The 17,100-nt window shown below is 42.5% G+C and overlaps 1 protein-coding gene across 1 annotated transcript in view; it reads right to left on the reverse strand.

The window, feature by feature from the left end:
* Positions 1 to 1,183: 1,183 nt before the first annotated feature.
* Positions 1,184 to 17,100, reverse strand: part of LOC123770184 (uncharacterized) — a 30,784-nt gene continuing 14,867 nt past the window's right edge. Inside the window, 2 exon segments of the mRNA XM_069301339.1 lie at positions 1,184 to 8,583; positions 14,484 to 14,551. Coding sequence (XP_069157440.1) covers positions 14,534 to 14,551 — 18 coding nt within the window. The 3' untranslated portion in view covers positions 1,184 to 8,583; positions 14,484 to 14,533.

A 17,100-nucleotide genomic window follows, 5' to 3' on the forward strand; every position in this document is an offset into this window, starting at 1 on the left:
GTTTAGAAAGGGTATGTGTAGGTTAAATTGAGAGAGGGTATGTGTAGGTTAAATTGAGAGAGGGTATGTGTAGGTTAAGTTGAGAGAGGGTATGTGTAGGTTAACTTTAGAAAAAAATATGTGTATGTTAACTTTAGAGAGGGTATGTATAGGTTAACTTTAGGAAAAGTATGTGTAGGTTAACTTTAGAGAGGGTATGTATAGGTTAACTTTAGGAAAAGTATGTGTAGGTTAACTTTAGAGAGGGTATGTATAGGTTAACTTTAGGAAAAGTATGTGTAGGTTAACTTTAGAGAGGGTATGTATAGGTTAACTTTAGGAAAAGTATGTGTAGGTTAACTTTAGAGAGGGTATGTATAGGTTAACTTTAGGAAAAGTATGTGTAGGTTAACTTTAGAGAGGGTATGTATAGGTTAACTTTAGGAAAAGTATGTGTAGGTTAACTTTAGAGAGGGTATGTATAGGTTAACTTTAGGAAAAGTATGTGTAGGTTAACTTTAGAGAGGGTATGTATAGGTTAACTTTAGGAAAAGTATGTGTAGGTTAACTTTAGAGAGGGTATGTATAGGTTAACTTTAGGAAAAGTATGTGTAGGTTAACTTTAGAGAGGGTATGTATAGGTTAACTTTAGGAAAAGTATGTGTAGGTTAACTTTAGAGAGGGTATGTATAGGTTAACTTTAGGAAAAGTATGTGTAGGTTAACTTTAGAGAGGGTATGTATAGGTTAACTTTAGGAAAAGTATGTGTAGGTTAACTTTAGAGAGGGTATGTATAGGTTAACTTTAGGAAAAGTATGTGTAGGTTAACTTTAGAGAGGGTATGTATAGGTTAACTTTAGGAAAAGTATGTGTAGGTTAACTTTAGAGAGGGTATGTATAGGTTAACTTTAGGAAAAGTATGTGTAGGTTAACTTTAGAGAGGGCATGTATAGGTTAACTTTAGAAAGGCTATGTATGGGTTAACTTTAGAGAGGGTTATGTATGGGTTAACTTTAGAGAGGGTTATGTATAGGTTAACTTTAGAGAGGGTTATGTATGGGTTAACTTTAGAGAGGGTTATGTATGGGTTAACTTTAGAGAGGGTTATGTATGGGTTAACTTTAGAGAGGGTTATGTATGGGTTAACTTTAGAGAGGGTTATGTATGGGTTAACTTTAGAGAGGGTTATGTATGGGTTAACTTTAGAGAGGGTTATGTATAGGTTAACTTTAGAGAGGGTTATGTATGGGTTAACTTTAGAGAGGGTTATGTATAGGTTAACTTTAGAGAGGGTTATGTATGGGTTAACTTTAGAGAGGGTTATGTATGGGTTAACTTTAGAGAGGGTTATGTATAGGTTAACTTTAGAGAGGGTTATGTATGGGTTAACTTTAGAGAGGGTTATGTATGGGTTAACTTTAGAGAGGGTTATGTATGGGTTAACTTTAGAGAGGGTTATGTATGGGTTAACTTTAGAGAGGGTTATGTATAGGTTAACTTTAGAGAGGGTTATGTATGGGTTAACTTTAGAGAGGGTTATGTATAGGTTAACTTTAGAGAGGGTTATGTATGGGTTAACTTTAGAGAGGGTTATGTATACAAAAAAAAAAGAACATTTACACTTATTGGTGTATTTGTTTGACTTGTTGAGAACTTGTAAGGCTGGACCAGCCTCTAAGATCCTCGCGGCTCTGACCTTAGGGTATAGCATTTAAAACTAATCTCATAAATTGAAAATACTCTTATGAACACGTCTGTGAATACAGGTTCACAGTTTAAGTGTAAGTTCACTTCCAAAGATGCATGCAAGATTGCAGTTTACAAATACACAGGTTAAGGTGCTTTTGCAGAAAAAAAAATCATCAGCGGTATTTAGCATTTAAAATACATTTTATCATTTAATATAATACATAATTATTTCACAAGTTAAACATATGATAATTGTATTTGTAAACTCATTTAAACTTGTAAATGAGTTTACAATAACAAATTAATATTGAGAAATCCCTGTATTTAATTTTTTTTAGGGTTAAACTTGGCTGCATAACTTAGAAATACTCAAAATCCATCACTGGTTCAAATCTCACGAGTGTAAACTGACTTAGAAGCTGACTTAGAAAAAGGGTTTTCCTTAGTCCAAACTCCATACACACGCACACATATAAATTACATATTTACAAAAATTATCGGATCCTCAACGGAATAATTCCTCAATTTCCAGTTCCCTGCAACTCGGAAGTTACGAAGCAATTAATAATTTACACTATTTTTCCGAATGTAATTGTAATTACTCCCAAGGAGATGAAACTTTCAAAAGTTAATCGTGTCAGATAACTTCTTTTCGTACTTACAAACAGCATTCAATTGTAAGTATTTGAGTCTTTAAAACACACTTAAACACTTATTATAAAATGAGTTTATATCGTTTCAGGCATATTTGCAAAAGTAAATTGAATTGGCTTAGTTATTTAGGTGATGACTAGTTACACTTGGCTCTAAGCTCATTGGTCGCCAAACAGCCAATGAGAATAAGGTTACATTTATTGAGACATGTGATTCGTGTTCAACAACCAATGAACATACACAAATCAAGTGTATTTGTTTACTCTGGCGACTAATCAAGCAATGGCCAAAGAATACAGTTCTCTCTGGTAATTGGTCGACTGATAGCCAATGAATACCAGATATATATCACTGTTTTGATTAGTGCACCAATAGAGAGTGAACACGTCATGTTATACATTTTACCTAAAGCTATTGGTCATCTATTAGCCAATGAGAATAGAAGACTTCAGATGAAGCTATGAGTGAATCCACTTCACACTTCACGCTTCTCATGCTGATGTAAGAGCATTATGAGTATATTATGAGTATATTATGAGTATATGTCTTCGAGCCAGTCAGCAGGCACCAACATTACCACCTGGCTACGTTGATTGGCACGTAGGTTGACCAATGGGCAGGTGCCCCTGACTGATGGACAAGTAGACTTGAGTTAATGACAAAAACAACAAGAACGACAACTGAATTACGTGTCTAGTTCAATGACCTGTTAAGGGCCGCTCGTCGAGGACACCGATGGCAGTGTAGTTAAGATCACATGCAGATAAGGTAGTTAAGGCCCACGGAGGGCCAATGAGGCAGGCGGACGACGTGTGTGAATGATCATATCAGGAGTGTTGCCAAATCTGATTGCTGTCAAGTCTGGTTTGCCGAGAAGTCTGAATATAGCAAAACCTGAATTTCGCCAATTATCAAGGCTTACGCTAAGCCTTTTCCAGTTGAGTCTGAATCATCGCCGGCTATATTCTGATCGTTGTGGTGTGCACTTTCAGATTTCACAAATATTTTTACATTTTATCAAGTTTTCTGTTTAATTTTTCTCAAGTGGTGTTTCGTTATTACTAACCATCTACTTGTCTCTCCTCGTTATTGTTCTGTCTTGTCTATATCTTTTTCTGCATGACTCTACGTCAACTTCTCTCCAAATATGTGGAAATTCAACAAAACATTTCCATAAGAATTTACTAACTTTTTTTTTGCATGTTATTGAGAGTTTTCATGCATCGTACATCGGCAAGTGCCCTGACTTCGTACATCCGCAAGTGCCCTGACATCGTACATCAGCAAGTGCCCTGACATCGTACATCCGCAAGTACCCTGACATCGCACATCAGCAAGTGCCCTGACATTGTACATCCGCAAGTACCCTGACATCGTACATCCGCAAGTGCCCTGACATCGTACATCGGCAAGTGCCCTGACATCGTACATCCGCAAGTGCCCTGACATCGTACATCCGCAAGTGCCCTGACATCGTACATCAGCAAGTGCCCTGACATCGTACATCCGCAAGTGCCCTGACATCGTACATCCGCAAGTACCCTGACATCGTACATCCGCAAGTACCCTGACATCGTACATCAGCAAGTACCCTGACATCGTACAGCCGCAAGTACCCTGACATCGTACATCAGCAAGTACCCTAACATCGCACACCTGGCAAGACTCGAGCTGCCATGTCGGGCGCTTGACAGAAATTATCTTCGTCGCATTATTTTAGGAATAATCATCATTCGTGGTAATCAACTACCCCTGCAACTGGCTCTAATCACGCATCGTACGTGCAACAGAAGTCAACTATTGAACTTTTGATAGGAACTAATTATCGCACTTCTGGTAGTCATCAGGCATTGTGCATCCGAAAAGAGTCAACCACCATACATTTGGCAGCAATTAAGGGCCATCGAATTGTCAGAAAGCACGAAATGGATTATTATTATTATCGTTCAAGTGTAAGGAATTAGTTATCACACATCTGGCAAGAAATTCTACACCTGATAGGAGGAGTCAGACATTGTACATCTGGTAGGATATTTTTATACCCGGTAATAATGAGCTGATATACAACTGAGCTGAATTAGCCAGCTTACAATGGTTGGAATTATCTGTTGCACACGTCATGAATTATACAACTGAGTGGAAATAATTATCGTTTAAATGTCAGGCATCTGTTATTATCCAAATAGTAGGAATTAGTTATCATACAATGTCAGGAGTTAGTTATCAAAGACAAGAATCAGTTATCGTACAACTGGCAGGAAACAGCTCTCATAAAAAATGGCAGGAAATTTAGCTACTTTACAGCTGTCAAAAATTAGTTTTTGCACACCTGGCAGACACTAGTTATCGCACAAATGCAGACATCGGCAATCGTTCAGCTGGTAGGAATAAGTTATCATACATCTGGCGGAAACTAGTTATTGTACATCTGGCTGGAACTAATTATCGTACATCTGACAGGAACTAATTATCGTACATCTGACAGGAACTAATTATCGTACATCTGACAGGAACTAATTATCGTACACCTGACAGGAACTAATTATCGTACATCTGACAGGAACTAATTATCGTACATCTGACAGGAACTAATTATCGTACATCTGACAGGACCTAATTATCGTACATCTGACAGGAACTAATTATCGTACACGACAGGAATCATATTTCACAACAGCTGTGAATCAATTATCATTCAATTGGCAGGAATCGCATATTTTACAACTATTAGGCACAGTTATTGTACACTTGAAAGGAATCAACACTTGTACAAATCTTGGAAATCAATCATTTATCCCATATTCCTACAATTGTTGTAAAAACCGGCAGTTATAGTGATTGTACATTTGGCAGTAACAGTTATCATACAGCTGGCAAGTCTTGTAATCTCGTAGATATCACTCTACCAGCTACTGAACAACTTACGGTAGTTAAGAGTACGAAATTACGATAACTATACCATGAGGAAACCTTCACCTTAGTGTAACGCAGCAACCCGTCCTCCTGTTAAGATAGTTCTTTTTGTATCTATGTGGACTAACGCACATATAATGACGTAATGGATGATTAGATAATAGAGTTTGGTACTATTTGCTTTATAGAGGCTGAACAAATCAAGCTAAAAACTAAACTTAAATATTCCTATAGGCCTAGTATAGCACATATATGTACTATGTTAGGCCCCAGATAGTGTGTATTAGGGCCTAGGATGGTTAGGTTAGGGTTTATTTAGAAACATAAATACGAAACCTATTGCAGTTTGCCCAAATTCAATAGTACTAAATTCTACATCCTAAATAGCCCATCACGTCAATATATATATTTAACGTGGACGTATTTATATATTTAAATATATATTTAATATATATATTTATCGTGGACCATCACGTTACTGTACAGTACTATTAGTACTGTGTAAACAGGAGGACGGGCTGTAACATGGGGATATCTTGAGATTCTTCTTAAGATGATTTCGGGGCTTAGCGTCCCCGCGGCCCGGTCCTCGACCAGGCCTCCTTTTTTTGTTTCACACTCCCCAGTAAGCAGCCCGTAGCAGCTGTCTAACTCCCAGGTACCTATTTACTGCTAGGTGAACAGAACTATCAGGATGAAATAAACTGCCCATTTGTTTCCGCCTCCACCGGGGATCGAACCCGGAACCTCAGGACTACGAATCCAAAGCGCTGTTCACTCAGGATGATGACAGAGGTAAAATAAATAAACCGTCAGTTATGACATGTTTCACGCATCTGGCATCTATAGCTAAAGTTGCCAAAACTTGCCACAGGAAAACAAAAATAATGTGTATCAGTTTCTGCTGGGCAGCCGAATGACAGTGGCTGGTGGAAGACACTGAATCACACAGTGATAACAATATAGAATACACCACATGTGTATAATACACCACACGTGTATAATACACCACACGTGTATAATGCATCACACGTGTAGTAACTGCAGAAACTTGTATTTATTTATTTATATATATATACAAGAGTTCTTACATTCTTGTATAGCCATTAGCACGCGTAGCGTTTCGGGGCAACTATTAACATTGATAATGTTATAATGTTATAACTGATAACATTGTCCATTTAGTGACTCCAGTGAGGAGAATTCTTATATTTAATCAAGTGAAAAGTCAATGATTGAAGAACAAATAACCCAACCACTGATCCTTAAGGAGTTACTCGTCATTTCTTTCCCAGCGGAGACATGTTGCAAACATCATCCTTAGATCATCTCTAAAATGCACTAAAAAGACTAACATCGAGACAAATTTAAGCCTTAAACCCAAAATTTGTAAACAGGAGGACTTGATGTTCGGAAAATTATCACAAAACAAACAACATGATAAAGATTGGAGACTTTGATGTCCTTTGAGAGATAATCATTAAGATACACACAATAATATCTAAGTTCCTCCTTTATAGGTTCATAGAAAATGGTCAAGATCGTGGAGAGTTGTTATTTCTGTGGCAGCATCGCATTCCTACCGTAAACAACGAAACAGGTTCCTGTCGGTGCCAGAAGAGGGCCCTGTGGGTGCCAGAAGAGGTCCCTGTGGGTGCCAGAAGAGGTCCCTGTGGGTGCCAAATGTCCCTGAGTGAAGGGAGGAGACCCTGACAGTGCCAGGGGGGGGGGGGGTCCTAGCATGTATCACGGATAAACAAATGTTCTGTGACTGTCATCAAACACATCGCGAGTTAGGGAAGGGTTTCATAGCCTTGAAGCGCACAAATAACATAATCTCGTTGAGGATTTTTGATGCGTATCATAAACTACTAAAGAAGCCGCGGATAACACTAAGACAGTTCATAAACAGACTGGGAAATACAAGTTTGGCTGGCCCAAGACACAGATGAGCAGGGGAGGCGAGTCCTCGTGCCTCTGGTCAACTCTGGTGCCTCTGGTGGGCTTCTGGCCGCTGCTGTTGGTGTCTGGTACCTCTGGTTGGCCTCTGATGGACCTCTGGTAGGCTCCTGCTGTCTTCTGGTGGCCTCTGATGCCTCTCGTGCCTCTGGTGCCTCTCGTGGCCTCTGGTGGCCTCTGGTCCTGTGGCCTCCAGTGCCCATGGCGGGCTTCTGGTGGCCTTTAGTGATCCTCTGTTGGTTTGTGATGCCTCTGGTGGCCTCTGGTTAGCCTCTGTTATTTTATGGTGCCTCTGGTGGAGACGCTCGTGTCCAGAGACTCAAGAACACAGAGAAGTGTCTGGCGAGGCTCGCCGTGAGACGATCTCGCTTAGGGTGATTCAAGATACAAAAACCCGGTGCTTCAGAACAGTGATTATTCTTGATGCCAGGAAGATGGTGGACGAGGTTAGAAAGAGTCTCTGCCTTGGGAACTTTCTTAAGTCTGAGATTTCTCAGACAGATATTTTGCTATTTCGTACAGCATTCGCTTCACAGGAGATGAAGAAGGTGTGCTAGTTTGGCCGGTGATAGTGGTCCTACTTTGTAACGTGCCTGTCAGGTGTTGTCACTTTAGAGTACTTGTTAATTGGTCTCACTGTGCAAAGCTTTTGTTGTTGATGTTGCAAGGAAGAGGTCATCCTCAGCTGTGTCGTTCCCTCTGGTTGTTGAGGACACCCTTCACGGTGTCCTCTTCCCTCTGGTTGCTGAGGGACTCACTATGGTGTCCTTTCCCCTCTGGTTGCTGGGGACCAACCAACCAAGTTCCACGGAGGAAGATCAACTGGAACAGGGTCAGGCATGTCCTCTTGAAGACTAGATCGACGTGCATGGAAGTCAGGTCGATCTAATGGACCTGACTGACTAGCTCAAGTCAGCTGTCTCTACATGGGGTCGATTACTACTGGCTGTGGTCGACTTGAAGTGCATCAAATTGACTCATATTACATTGTATTAGATCAGGTCAGGTTGACTGGCATATGAGGTCAAACCGACTTGATTAAGACCTATGCGAACTGCAAAAAGGTCAGGCTAACTCCGTCTGAGGTCAGGCCGACTTGCATGCGATGCCTGATTTTCCTTGAACCCAAGTAGCCTTGCAGAGGGTTCAGTAGACTCGCATCGGATCTCGTCGATATCCACGGTGTTAGATTGCCTCTCAATGGGTTCATTATCGCCGGGCATGGTGTCAGTTCGACGGTCGTGGGGTCAGATGGCCTCATGCGGGGTCGCGACGACTCTCAAGGGGGTCACGTCGACTCTCAAGGGGGTCACGTCGACTCTCAAGGGGTCACGTCGACTTGCATGGGGGCTGTGGCGCCCGATACTTCTTGGTCGACTTTCTCGGCGTCTGTGAGAACAAGGAAACGAGAGTTCGGTTAGGAACGCATTGAAGGGTCAACAGATGATGTTAATGGCTCATTCAACTCAGAGGACAGCATAATACACTATTTAATATTTATTAGAAAATACTACTAACTATTCTAAGAGGACTTTTGTGTAAAGGATAAAACACGCTAAAAGATAGTTATAATAGAAAACGAGAAAGACGGGAAACTATGTCTTCATATGTCTATCTTCACTTATTTACTTTGAAAATTTACTTATTTCGTCACATAGTGTTGAGTGTAGAGGGGGAAGGAAGGAATTATCATGGGGAAAGCGCCAAGCCATTACTACTATATAGCACAGTACTCTGGGCACTTTACTAATAATTTACTGTCCTCGACTCACGTGGAGAAGAATAACTGGCAATTAAAGACACTAGGTCAAGCAAGAGGTCAAGGGAAGGTCATCCCATTTGTACGTTTTATACGTACAATTAACACATAATAGGGGGTAGGGGGGGGGGTCGGAGATTAAATATTAGTTTATTTAATTACTTAAATTAGGTATCCTAACTGTGGTTTCCGCCTATTTGAGGCAAACAGAATTGACGAGGCACGTGACAAGGACAATTAAGTTAACGATCACCTACGATCACAGTGACCTTTGACCTGCGTGAGGTGGACTCACAGGTCCACACACAGTCCTACACCCGACCACACTCAATCCTCCACCCGACCATACTCAGTCCTCCACCCGACCACACTCAGTCCTCCACCCGACCACATTCAGTCCTCCACCCGACCACACTCAGACTTCCACCCGACCACACTCAATCCTCCACCCGACCACACTCAGTCCTCCACCCGACCACACTCAGTCCTCACACTCTATTGAGTGTGAGGACTGAGGTTGTGTGAGTGTGGTGTGTGTCTCTCTCTCTTCATCTCGGTGGGTAATCCCAGGCGGATGATAGCAAGTCCGCAACAGGTTTGACCACGCTATCTGCGCCGCACTTGACCTCGCTATCTGCGCCGCACTTGACCACGCTATCTGCGCCGCACTTGACCACGCTATCTGCGCCGCACTTGACCTCGCTATCTGCGCCGCACTTGACCACGCTATCTGCGCCGCACTTGACCACGCTATCTGCGCCGCACTTGACCACGCTATCTGCGCCGCACTTGACCACACTATCTGCGCCGCACTTGACCACACTATCTGCGCCGCACTTGACCACGCTATCTGCGCCGCACTTGACCACACTATCTGCGCCGCACTTGACCACACTATCTGCGCCGCACTTGACCACGCTATCTGCGCCGCACTTGACCACACTATCTGCGCCACACTTGACCATCAGACATGAGCTGGCCCGCTATGGGAGCCCCCATAGGTGTGTGATCAGTTCTTTATTAGTGTGCTGATACTGGTCGCCGTGACCAGACACATGTTCCACTTGTTATGCTGTTCTCTTGTTACAACCCGCTAACCACCGACACAACCACAACCTCTTCCGTTATCACCACCACCCGTTATCATTTCTGCTATCACCGTGATCACGATATTATTCCCAGCCAAACCAATATTCATTTTGCATATGGCCATGGCTTCTCCAGTTCTCTTTCTGGGGCGACGACTCAAGTTATAATGGGCAAACTTTTACATAGTGGAAGAGGGGGAGTGGGGGGGGGGGGAGGGGGGAAGCTGCCTCTTAGGCACTCTCATGCTTCCTCTGACGTCACTATCTACAAACTTAAGAGAAATTTGTATCGTAATTTCTGTCTTACGGGTTGTTAAGTTCTCAGTTTATGATAAAGTATTGGTGTGTGAATTTCTTCGTTTAGCAGGAGTAATTTTTTTTTTATAATGGCTTTTATATTATATATTTTATTTTTATATTTTAGTTTTATAATAATAATTTTGATACTAGACATATTTGTAGTAGATTTAATAGAGGAAAAAATTGATTGGTTAGAAAGGCGGGGTCCAAGAGTCAATAGCTCGATTCTGCAGATACAAATAGTAAATTCACACACACACACACACACACATAGATGTGTGTGTGTGTGTGTGTGTGTGTGTGTGTGTGTGTGTGATAGAGCCCAGTAGGCTCAGGAACCTGTACACCAGTTGACAGACAGTTGAGAGGCGGGACCAAAGAGCTAGACCTCAACCCCCGCAAGCGCAAATAGGTGAGTACACACACACACACACACACACACACACACACACACACACACACACACACACACACACACACACACACACACACACAACCAGTAATCCCAAGTTACCCCTCTCAAGTGAGAGACTTGAGAGACCGATCAATTAAACATGCCAACACATCACGCTTAACTCGATGACAGAAAACGGTGAACACCTGCCCTCTTTAACACTGTCCTGGGTCTATTCACACGCCAAACTCGACCTTGTTGGCCCCATCTTCAAGCACTACTGTACCAGTAACCTCACAACTTCATCTTGCCGCCCATAACTCTAATCAGACGGTAATTGGACGGTTCCCAAAGCTGTGCCTGACAGGGGGGACTTAGCCAAACCCATTTTTAACCGGGTTTTGTCGCATCCCTGGATTCTTGGGACCGGAGCGACCTCCTTGTGGGCTCCTCTTAAGCATGTCTAATATTGTGAGGCTAAGTACGCTCGCTCGCGCGCGAATATTATTATTACTTTAATAATATTCGTTACTATAGCAATAAAGTGGCCCTTATTGACTGATTTTGTTAACTGTAAAACTTATTTATGATAATAACAACAGCAATACTACTACTAATAGTAATCAGAGAGTAATCACACTAACGTGACTACATCAAATAGAAAATCCATAGGAGCAGTGACGAGGATTCGAACCTATGCGGTGGGTGTTCCCTGCATACACTCGCCCCCCAGACAATCAGGCCACGCCATGGAAATGGACTGTAACCTGGAGTTCTACTGAACATACGAGTGTTTCCTGAGGCTTCGACTGAAGGCCCCGGAACAGGCTGACTCCTTATCACAGCCGCTACAGATTTTCTCAATAATAATAATAATAATAATAATAATAATAATAATAATAATAATAATAATAATAATAATATATTATTATTAGTAGTAGTAGTAGAAATATTATTATATTATTTATTTATTTATTTTATAGAGGAAGAAGTTTTTATAACATTATCTTTTTTCATTATTTTCATTATTCAGAAATTTAAAAAATGATGCACCAGAAATAAATGTGATACAATAAGGGGGGGGGGGAAGACGGGGGTCAAGAGGTGACGGAGGAGAGGGGGGAGGGGGGGGGGGTCAATATAGACCCCCTGCCGTCAGGGGATCCTGGAGTAGGGGGTCAATATAGACCCCTGCCGTCAGGGGTCCTAAAGGAGAGGGTCAATATAGACCCCTGCCGTCAGGGGGTCCTGGAGTAGGGGGTCAATATAGACCCCTGCCGTCAGGGGGTCCTGGAGTAGGGGGTCAATATAGACCCCTGCCGTCAGGGGGTCCTGGAGTAGGGGGTCAATATAGACCCCTGCCGTCAGGGGGTCCTAAAGGAGGGGGTCAATATAGACCCCTGCCGTCAGGGGGTCCTAAAGGAGGGGGTCAATATAGACCCCTGCCGTCAGGAGTCCTAAAGGAGGGGGTCAATATAGACCCCCTGCCGTCAGGGGATCCTGGAGTAGGGGGTCAATATAGACCCCTGCCGTCAGGGGTCCTAAAGGAGAGGGTCAATATAGACCCCTGCCGTCAGGGGGTCCTGGAGTAGGGGGTCAATATAGACCCCTGCCGTCAGGGGGTCCTGGCGGGACATTAACTACTACACTCCATCAGGGAGGGGGGGGGCGTTGTGTCACAGAGTGATGACCCTGCTGACCCCTGCCGGGCCGTCAGCGGGAGGAACAGTGTTGTAACCGCTCTTGTTACTTGGGGGAGGCCAGGTTGGGGGGAAGGAAGGGGAAGGAATCAATCACTTGGACAGTCGGGGGGTATTGAACGCGGACCTGCATGGAAAGGGAGACCGTCGCTCTACCATTCAAGCCCACGTGGTTGGATCAAAATGTACGGGAAAACAGTCGACCGACAAGAAAGTAGTCTGTGTCTCTCTCTCTCTCTCTCTCTTTCTCTCTCTCTCACTCTCTCTCACTCTCTCTCACTCTCTCTCACTCTCTCTCACTCTCTCTCTCTCTCTCTCTCTCTCTCTCTCTCTCTCTCTCTCTCTCTCTCTCTCTCTCTCTCTCTCTCTCTCTCTCTCTCTCTCTCTCTCTCTCTCACCACGTAATAGTGAGTGGATCAGAGGCCAAACTCGCCACGAGGGTAAACACAGGAGATGTGCTCTCCACTTCCACCGTCTACAAACAGTTTAATGAAACCGAGAGGGAAGTTAAACTTATTGGAATACTAGGTCACGGAGCAATGAGTTGAATGTACTCAAATTGGTAATACGAAAATGTTAGCATTCAATCGAATTTCTGCCATGTACAAGAACGTTTAGGTTTTGATTTGCAAACCATTTGCAAACAATTAAGAAATGATAATATGTTTTCTTATATTTTTCAAAACTATTTTGCTCGTAAATTTTATATTAAAATTTTTTTTAATATATATATATATATATATATATATATATATATATATATATATATATATATATATATATATATATATATATATATATATATATATATATATAGGTATATTTTGGTAGAAGTCTTTCTTGTACAAATATGTTGTTGAATATGACCGAAAGGTAAAGATTAATGATTCTAACACGAATCTTCCCAATATTTCTTATGTTTTTCTTCACTGTCGAGGAAAGTTGAAAAATTAACTCTCCAAAGTTCGTTTTCACACTATATTTATGGCCTGATGCCTAGAAGCGTTTCGCAAGGCACTCCTTACATTTTCAAAGACATTTTTTTCCGTACTCTGCCAATGCTTATATTCGCGTGGGGTGAGGTGATACAGGACATGATTGAGCGGAACAAGTGGATCATTGGCACAATGGGTATTAATAGGCCATTTTGTGTGTTCTATCTTCCTGCTTCTGTGCTGTTTCGGGGTCTTGAAGTGACTCGAACCAACACAGAAGCAAAAAGATAAAACATTCAACGTACCCATTCATTCATGTCCTATCAACTCACCCCAAAAAACGAATATATAAGCATTAACAGAGTATGTAAAATTTGCTTACGGGCTCACCATAACCCGTGCTACATGGACATTTCGTTCTGAGAAGCTAAATCTTAATCAACAACATATGTAAAAATTGTCTTTGAGAAAGTAAGAAGTGTCTTGCGAAACGCTTCTTGGCGTCAGACCATATAGTGTGAAAATGAACTTTGGAGAGTTAATTTTTCAACTTCCTCGACTGTGAAGAAAAACACACACACACACACACACACACACACACACACACACACACACACACACACACACACACACACACACATACACACACACACACACACATACACACATACACACACACACATACACATATATATATATATATAAATATTATCACATGACAAATTTGAAGTACGTCAGTAATAACGATCTAAACTTAAAACAGAAAATGTAAGTATTGTAATTATTTAGTTCAATAACGAAGGGGGAAGATAACAAGAGGAACAGCGTAACATACAACAACAACAAGGCCATGTTGTTGTTGTTGTATTTCCAAGAATACATTTGCTGCTTCGCAATCAAAAGAGCAATGTTTTTACTGACCTTTAATACATTTTATTTGTTCACATTTATCTAAGTGAAGAGAGAGAGAGAGAGAGAGAGAGAGAGAGAGAGAGAGAGAGAGAGAGAGAGAGAGAGAGAGAGAGGAGAGAGAGAGAGAGAGAGGGAGAGAGAGGGAGAGGGGGTGGAAGCTAGACAGGATTGTGTGTGTGTAAACTTGAAGCTTTTACTCACAAACTCATACAATGTTGGAGAGAGAAGGCCACGTGCTGGGGTGTGAGCGTCTAGCGGATGTATCGTTTCTGAAACAAGACAGACAGACATGTCAGATGGTGCGATATTGTCCTTGTGTGTGTGTGTGTGTGTGTGTGTGTGTGTGTGTGTGTGTGTGTGGTGTGTGTGTGTGGGTGTGTGTGTGTGTGTGTGTGTGTGTGTGTGTGTGTGTGTGTGTGTGTGTGTGTGTGTGTGTGTGTGTGTGTGTGTGTGTGTGTGTGTGTGGGTGTGGTGTGTGTGTGTGTGTGTGTGTGTGTGTGTGTGGGTGTGTGTGTGTGTGTGTGGGTGTGGGTGTGTGTTTGTGGGTGTGTGTGTGTGTGTGTGTGTGGGTGTGGGTGTGTGTGTGTGTGTGTGTGTGTGTGTGTGTGTGTGTGTGTGGGTGGGTGGGTGTGGGTGTGTGTGTGGGTGTGTGTGTGTGTGTGTGCGGGTGGGTGTGTGTGTGGGTGTGTTTACTATTTGTATTTGTGTCTGCAGAATCGATCTATTAGCTCTTGGACCCCGTCTTTCTAAGCAATCTATTTTTCGTCTATTATATCTATTGCATATATTTATAACACACACTCATCCCCCAGGAAGTAGCCTGTAGCAGCTATCTCCCAGGTACCTATTTACTGCCAGGTGAATAGGTGCATCAGGGTGAAAGAAACTGTTCCCATTTGTTTCAACCTCGGCAAGGAATCGAACCCGGTCTCTTAGGACTACGATCCCCGAGCGCTGTCCACTCGGCCATGAGGCCCCAAGTGTGTGTGTGTGTGTGTGTGTGTGTGTGTGTGTGTGTGTGTGTGTGTGCTCACCTAGTTGTGCTTGCGGGGGTTGAGCTTCGGCTCTTAGATCCCGCCTCTCAACTGTCAATCAACTGGTGTACAGGTTCCTGAGCCTACTGGGCTTCTATCATATCTACATTTGAAACTGTGTATGGAGTCAGCGTCCACCACATCACTGCCTAATGCATTCCACCTGTTAACTACTCTGACACTGAAAAAGTTCTTTCTAACGTCCCTGTGGCTCATTTGGGTACTAAATTTCCTCTTGTTCGCGTCCCGCCCGTGTTAAATAGTTTATCTTTATCTACCCTGTTAATTCCTTCGAGACTTTCATAGATAGTGATCATGTCTACCCTAACTCTTCTGTCTTCGAGTGTTGTGAGGTTTAGTTCCAGTAATCTTTCCTAGTAGTTCATACCCTTCAGCTCGGGGACCAGCCTGGTGGCATACCTCTCAACCTTTTCTAACTTTGTTTTACGATTGCCTAGATATGGACTCCCCGCTGGAGCCGCATATTCCAGTATTGGTCTGACATATGAGGTATACAAGGTTCTGAATGATTCCTTTCACGAGCTTCTGAAGGCAGTTGCTATTTTTGTCAACCTTGCATACGCCGCTGATGTTATACTTTTAATGTGGGCTTCAGGGGACAAGTCTGGTGTGATATCAACCCCCAGATGCTTTCTCTCGTCCTGGCTCCTGAAGAATTTCCTCTCCCAGCTGGTATTTTGTATTTGGCCTCCTGGTCCCTACGCCTATCTTCATCACTTTACACGTACTCGAGTTAAACTCTAGTCGCCCTTTGTTGGACCATTCCTTCAGTCAGCATTAGCTCCAGAGATCCACCTTTCCATCCTCTGATCATTTAATGCAATGATTTCTTTTTCTTAATATTTCTCGTCGTACTTTATTTCGATGTTGGTTATTGTGAAGGTCTTGAGAATCTCTTGATGTAGACCATTCTACTTGTTGGTAGATCTTACGGTAAGGAAGTAGTTCCTTACCTCTGGTCCTGCCTCATCCGTGTCTCCACCCTCCACCCGTGACCTTCTGGTACTACTTACCTAGTTGTGTTTGCGGGAGTTAAGCTCTGGCTCTTTAGTCCCGCCTCTCAACTGTCAATCAACTGGTGTACAGATTCCTGAGCCTGTTGGGCTTTATCATATCTATATTTGAAACTGTGTATGGAGTGTGGTCCTACCTCATCCGTGTCCCCAGTCCTCCACCCGTGACCTGGGTCCTGGCATTTCTCATTCTGAACATTGCCTCTTTGTCCACTTTCAATTCCTCTCAATATCTTATACGTTGCTAATCATGTCTTCCCTGTTTCTTCTATCCTTCAGCGTTAAGTCGAGAGCTCTCAGAGTTCCCTCAGTTCTGGGTTCGATCTTTTCTCTAGGTTTATTATGTGTTTTATAGGTGGGAAGTAGAGGCCTAGGCTGCACATTAACAAAATTATATTACGTAAGGTTCGGTAATTATCAGGAAGAAGCATTGAGTCAATATGTAATATATATGTGGCATTACATAGGCTGTATGTTATGTTCTGGGAACCTCTTTATCAAGGTACGTAACAGTTGCTTCACTTATGCTGCAGACATTTTTCTGACCAAGTATTCCTTAGAATGAGTTGCGTAAACTCTCAGTTCCTCCTCATGTTCTCTGGTTTCCCTTTTTTTTTCAACCTGTACTGCCTCTGCCTTTGTATTTGCCTGGGTTGAAGTCTAGCAGCCATCTTGCTAAGCCATGCTGCAGCGTGTACAGATCTCATTGTAGTCTCCTTTGCTTCTAACGCTTCTCATCAATATAGAAGA

Source organism: Procambarus clarkii, chromosome 45 (assembly GCF_040958095.1).
Source record: "Procambarus clarkii isolate CNS0578487 chromosome 45, FALCON_Pclarkii_2.0, whole genome shotgun sequence".
Classification (NCBI taxonomy): Eukaryota; Metazoa; Arthropoda; class Malacostraca; order Decapoda; family Cambaridae; genus Procambarus; species Procambarus clarkii.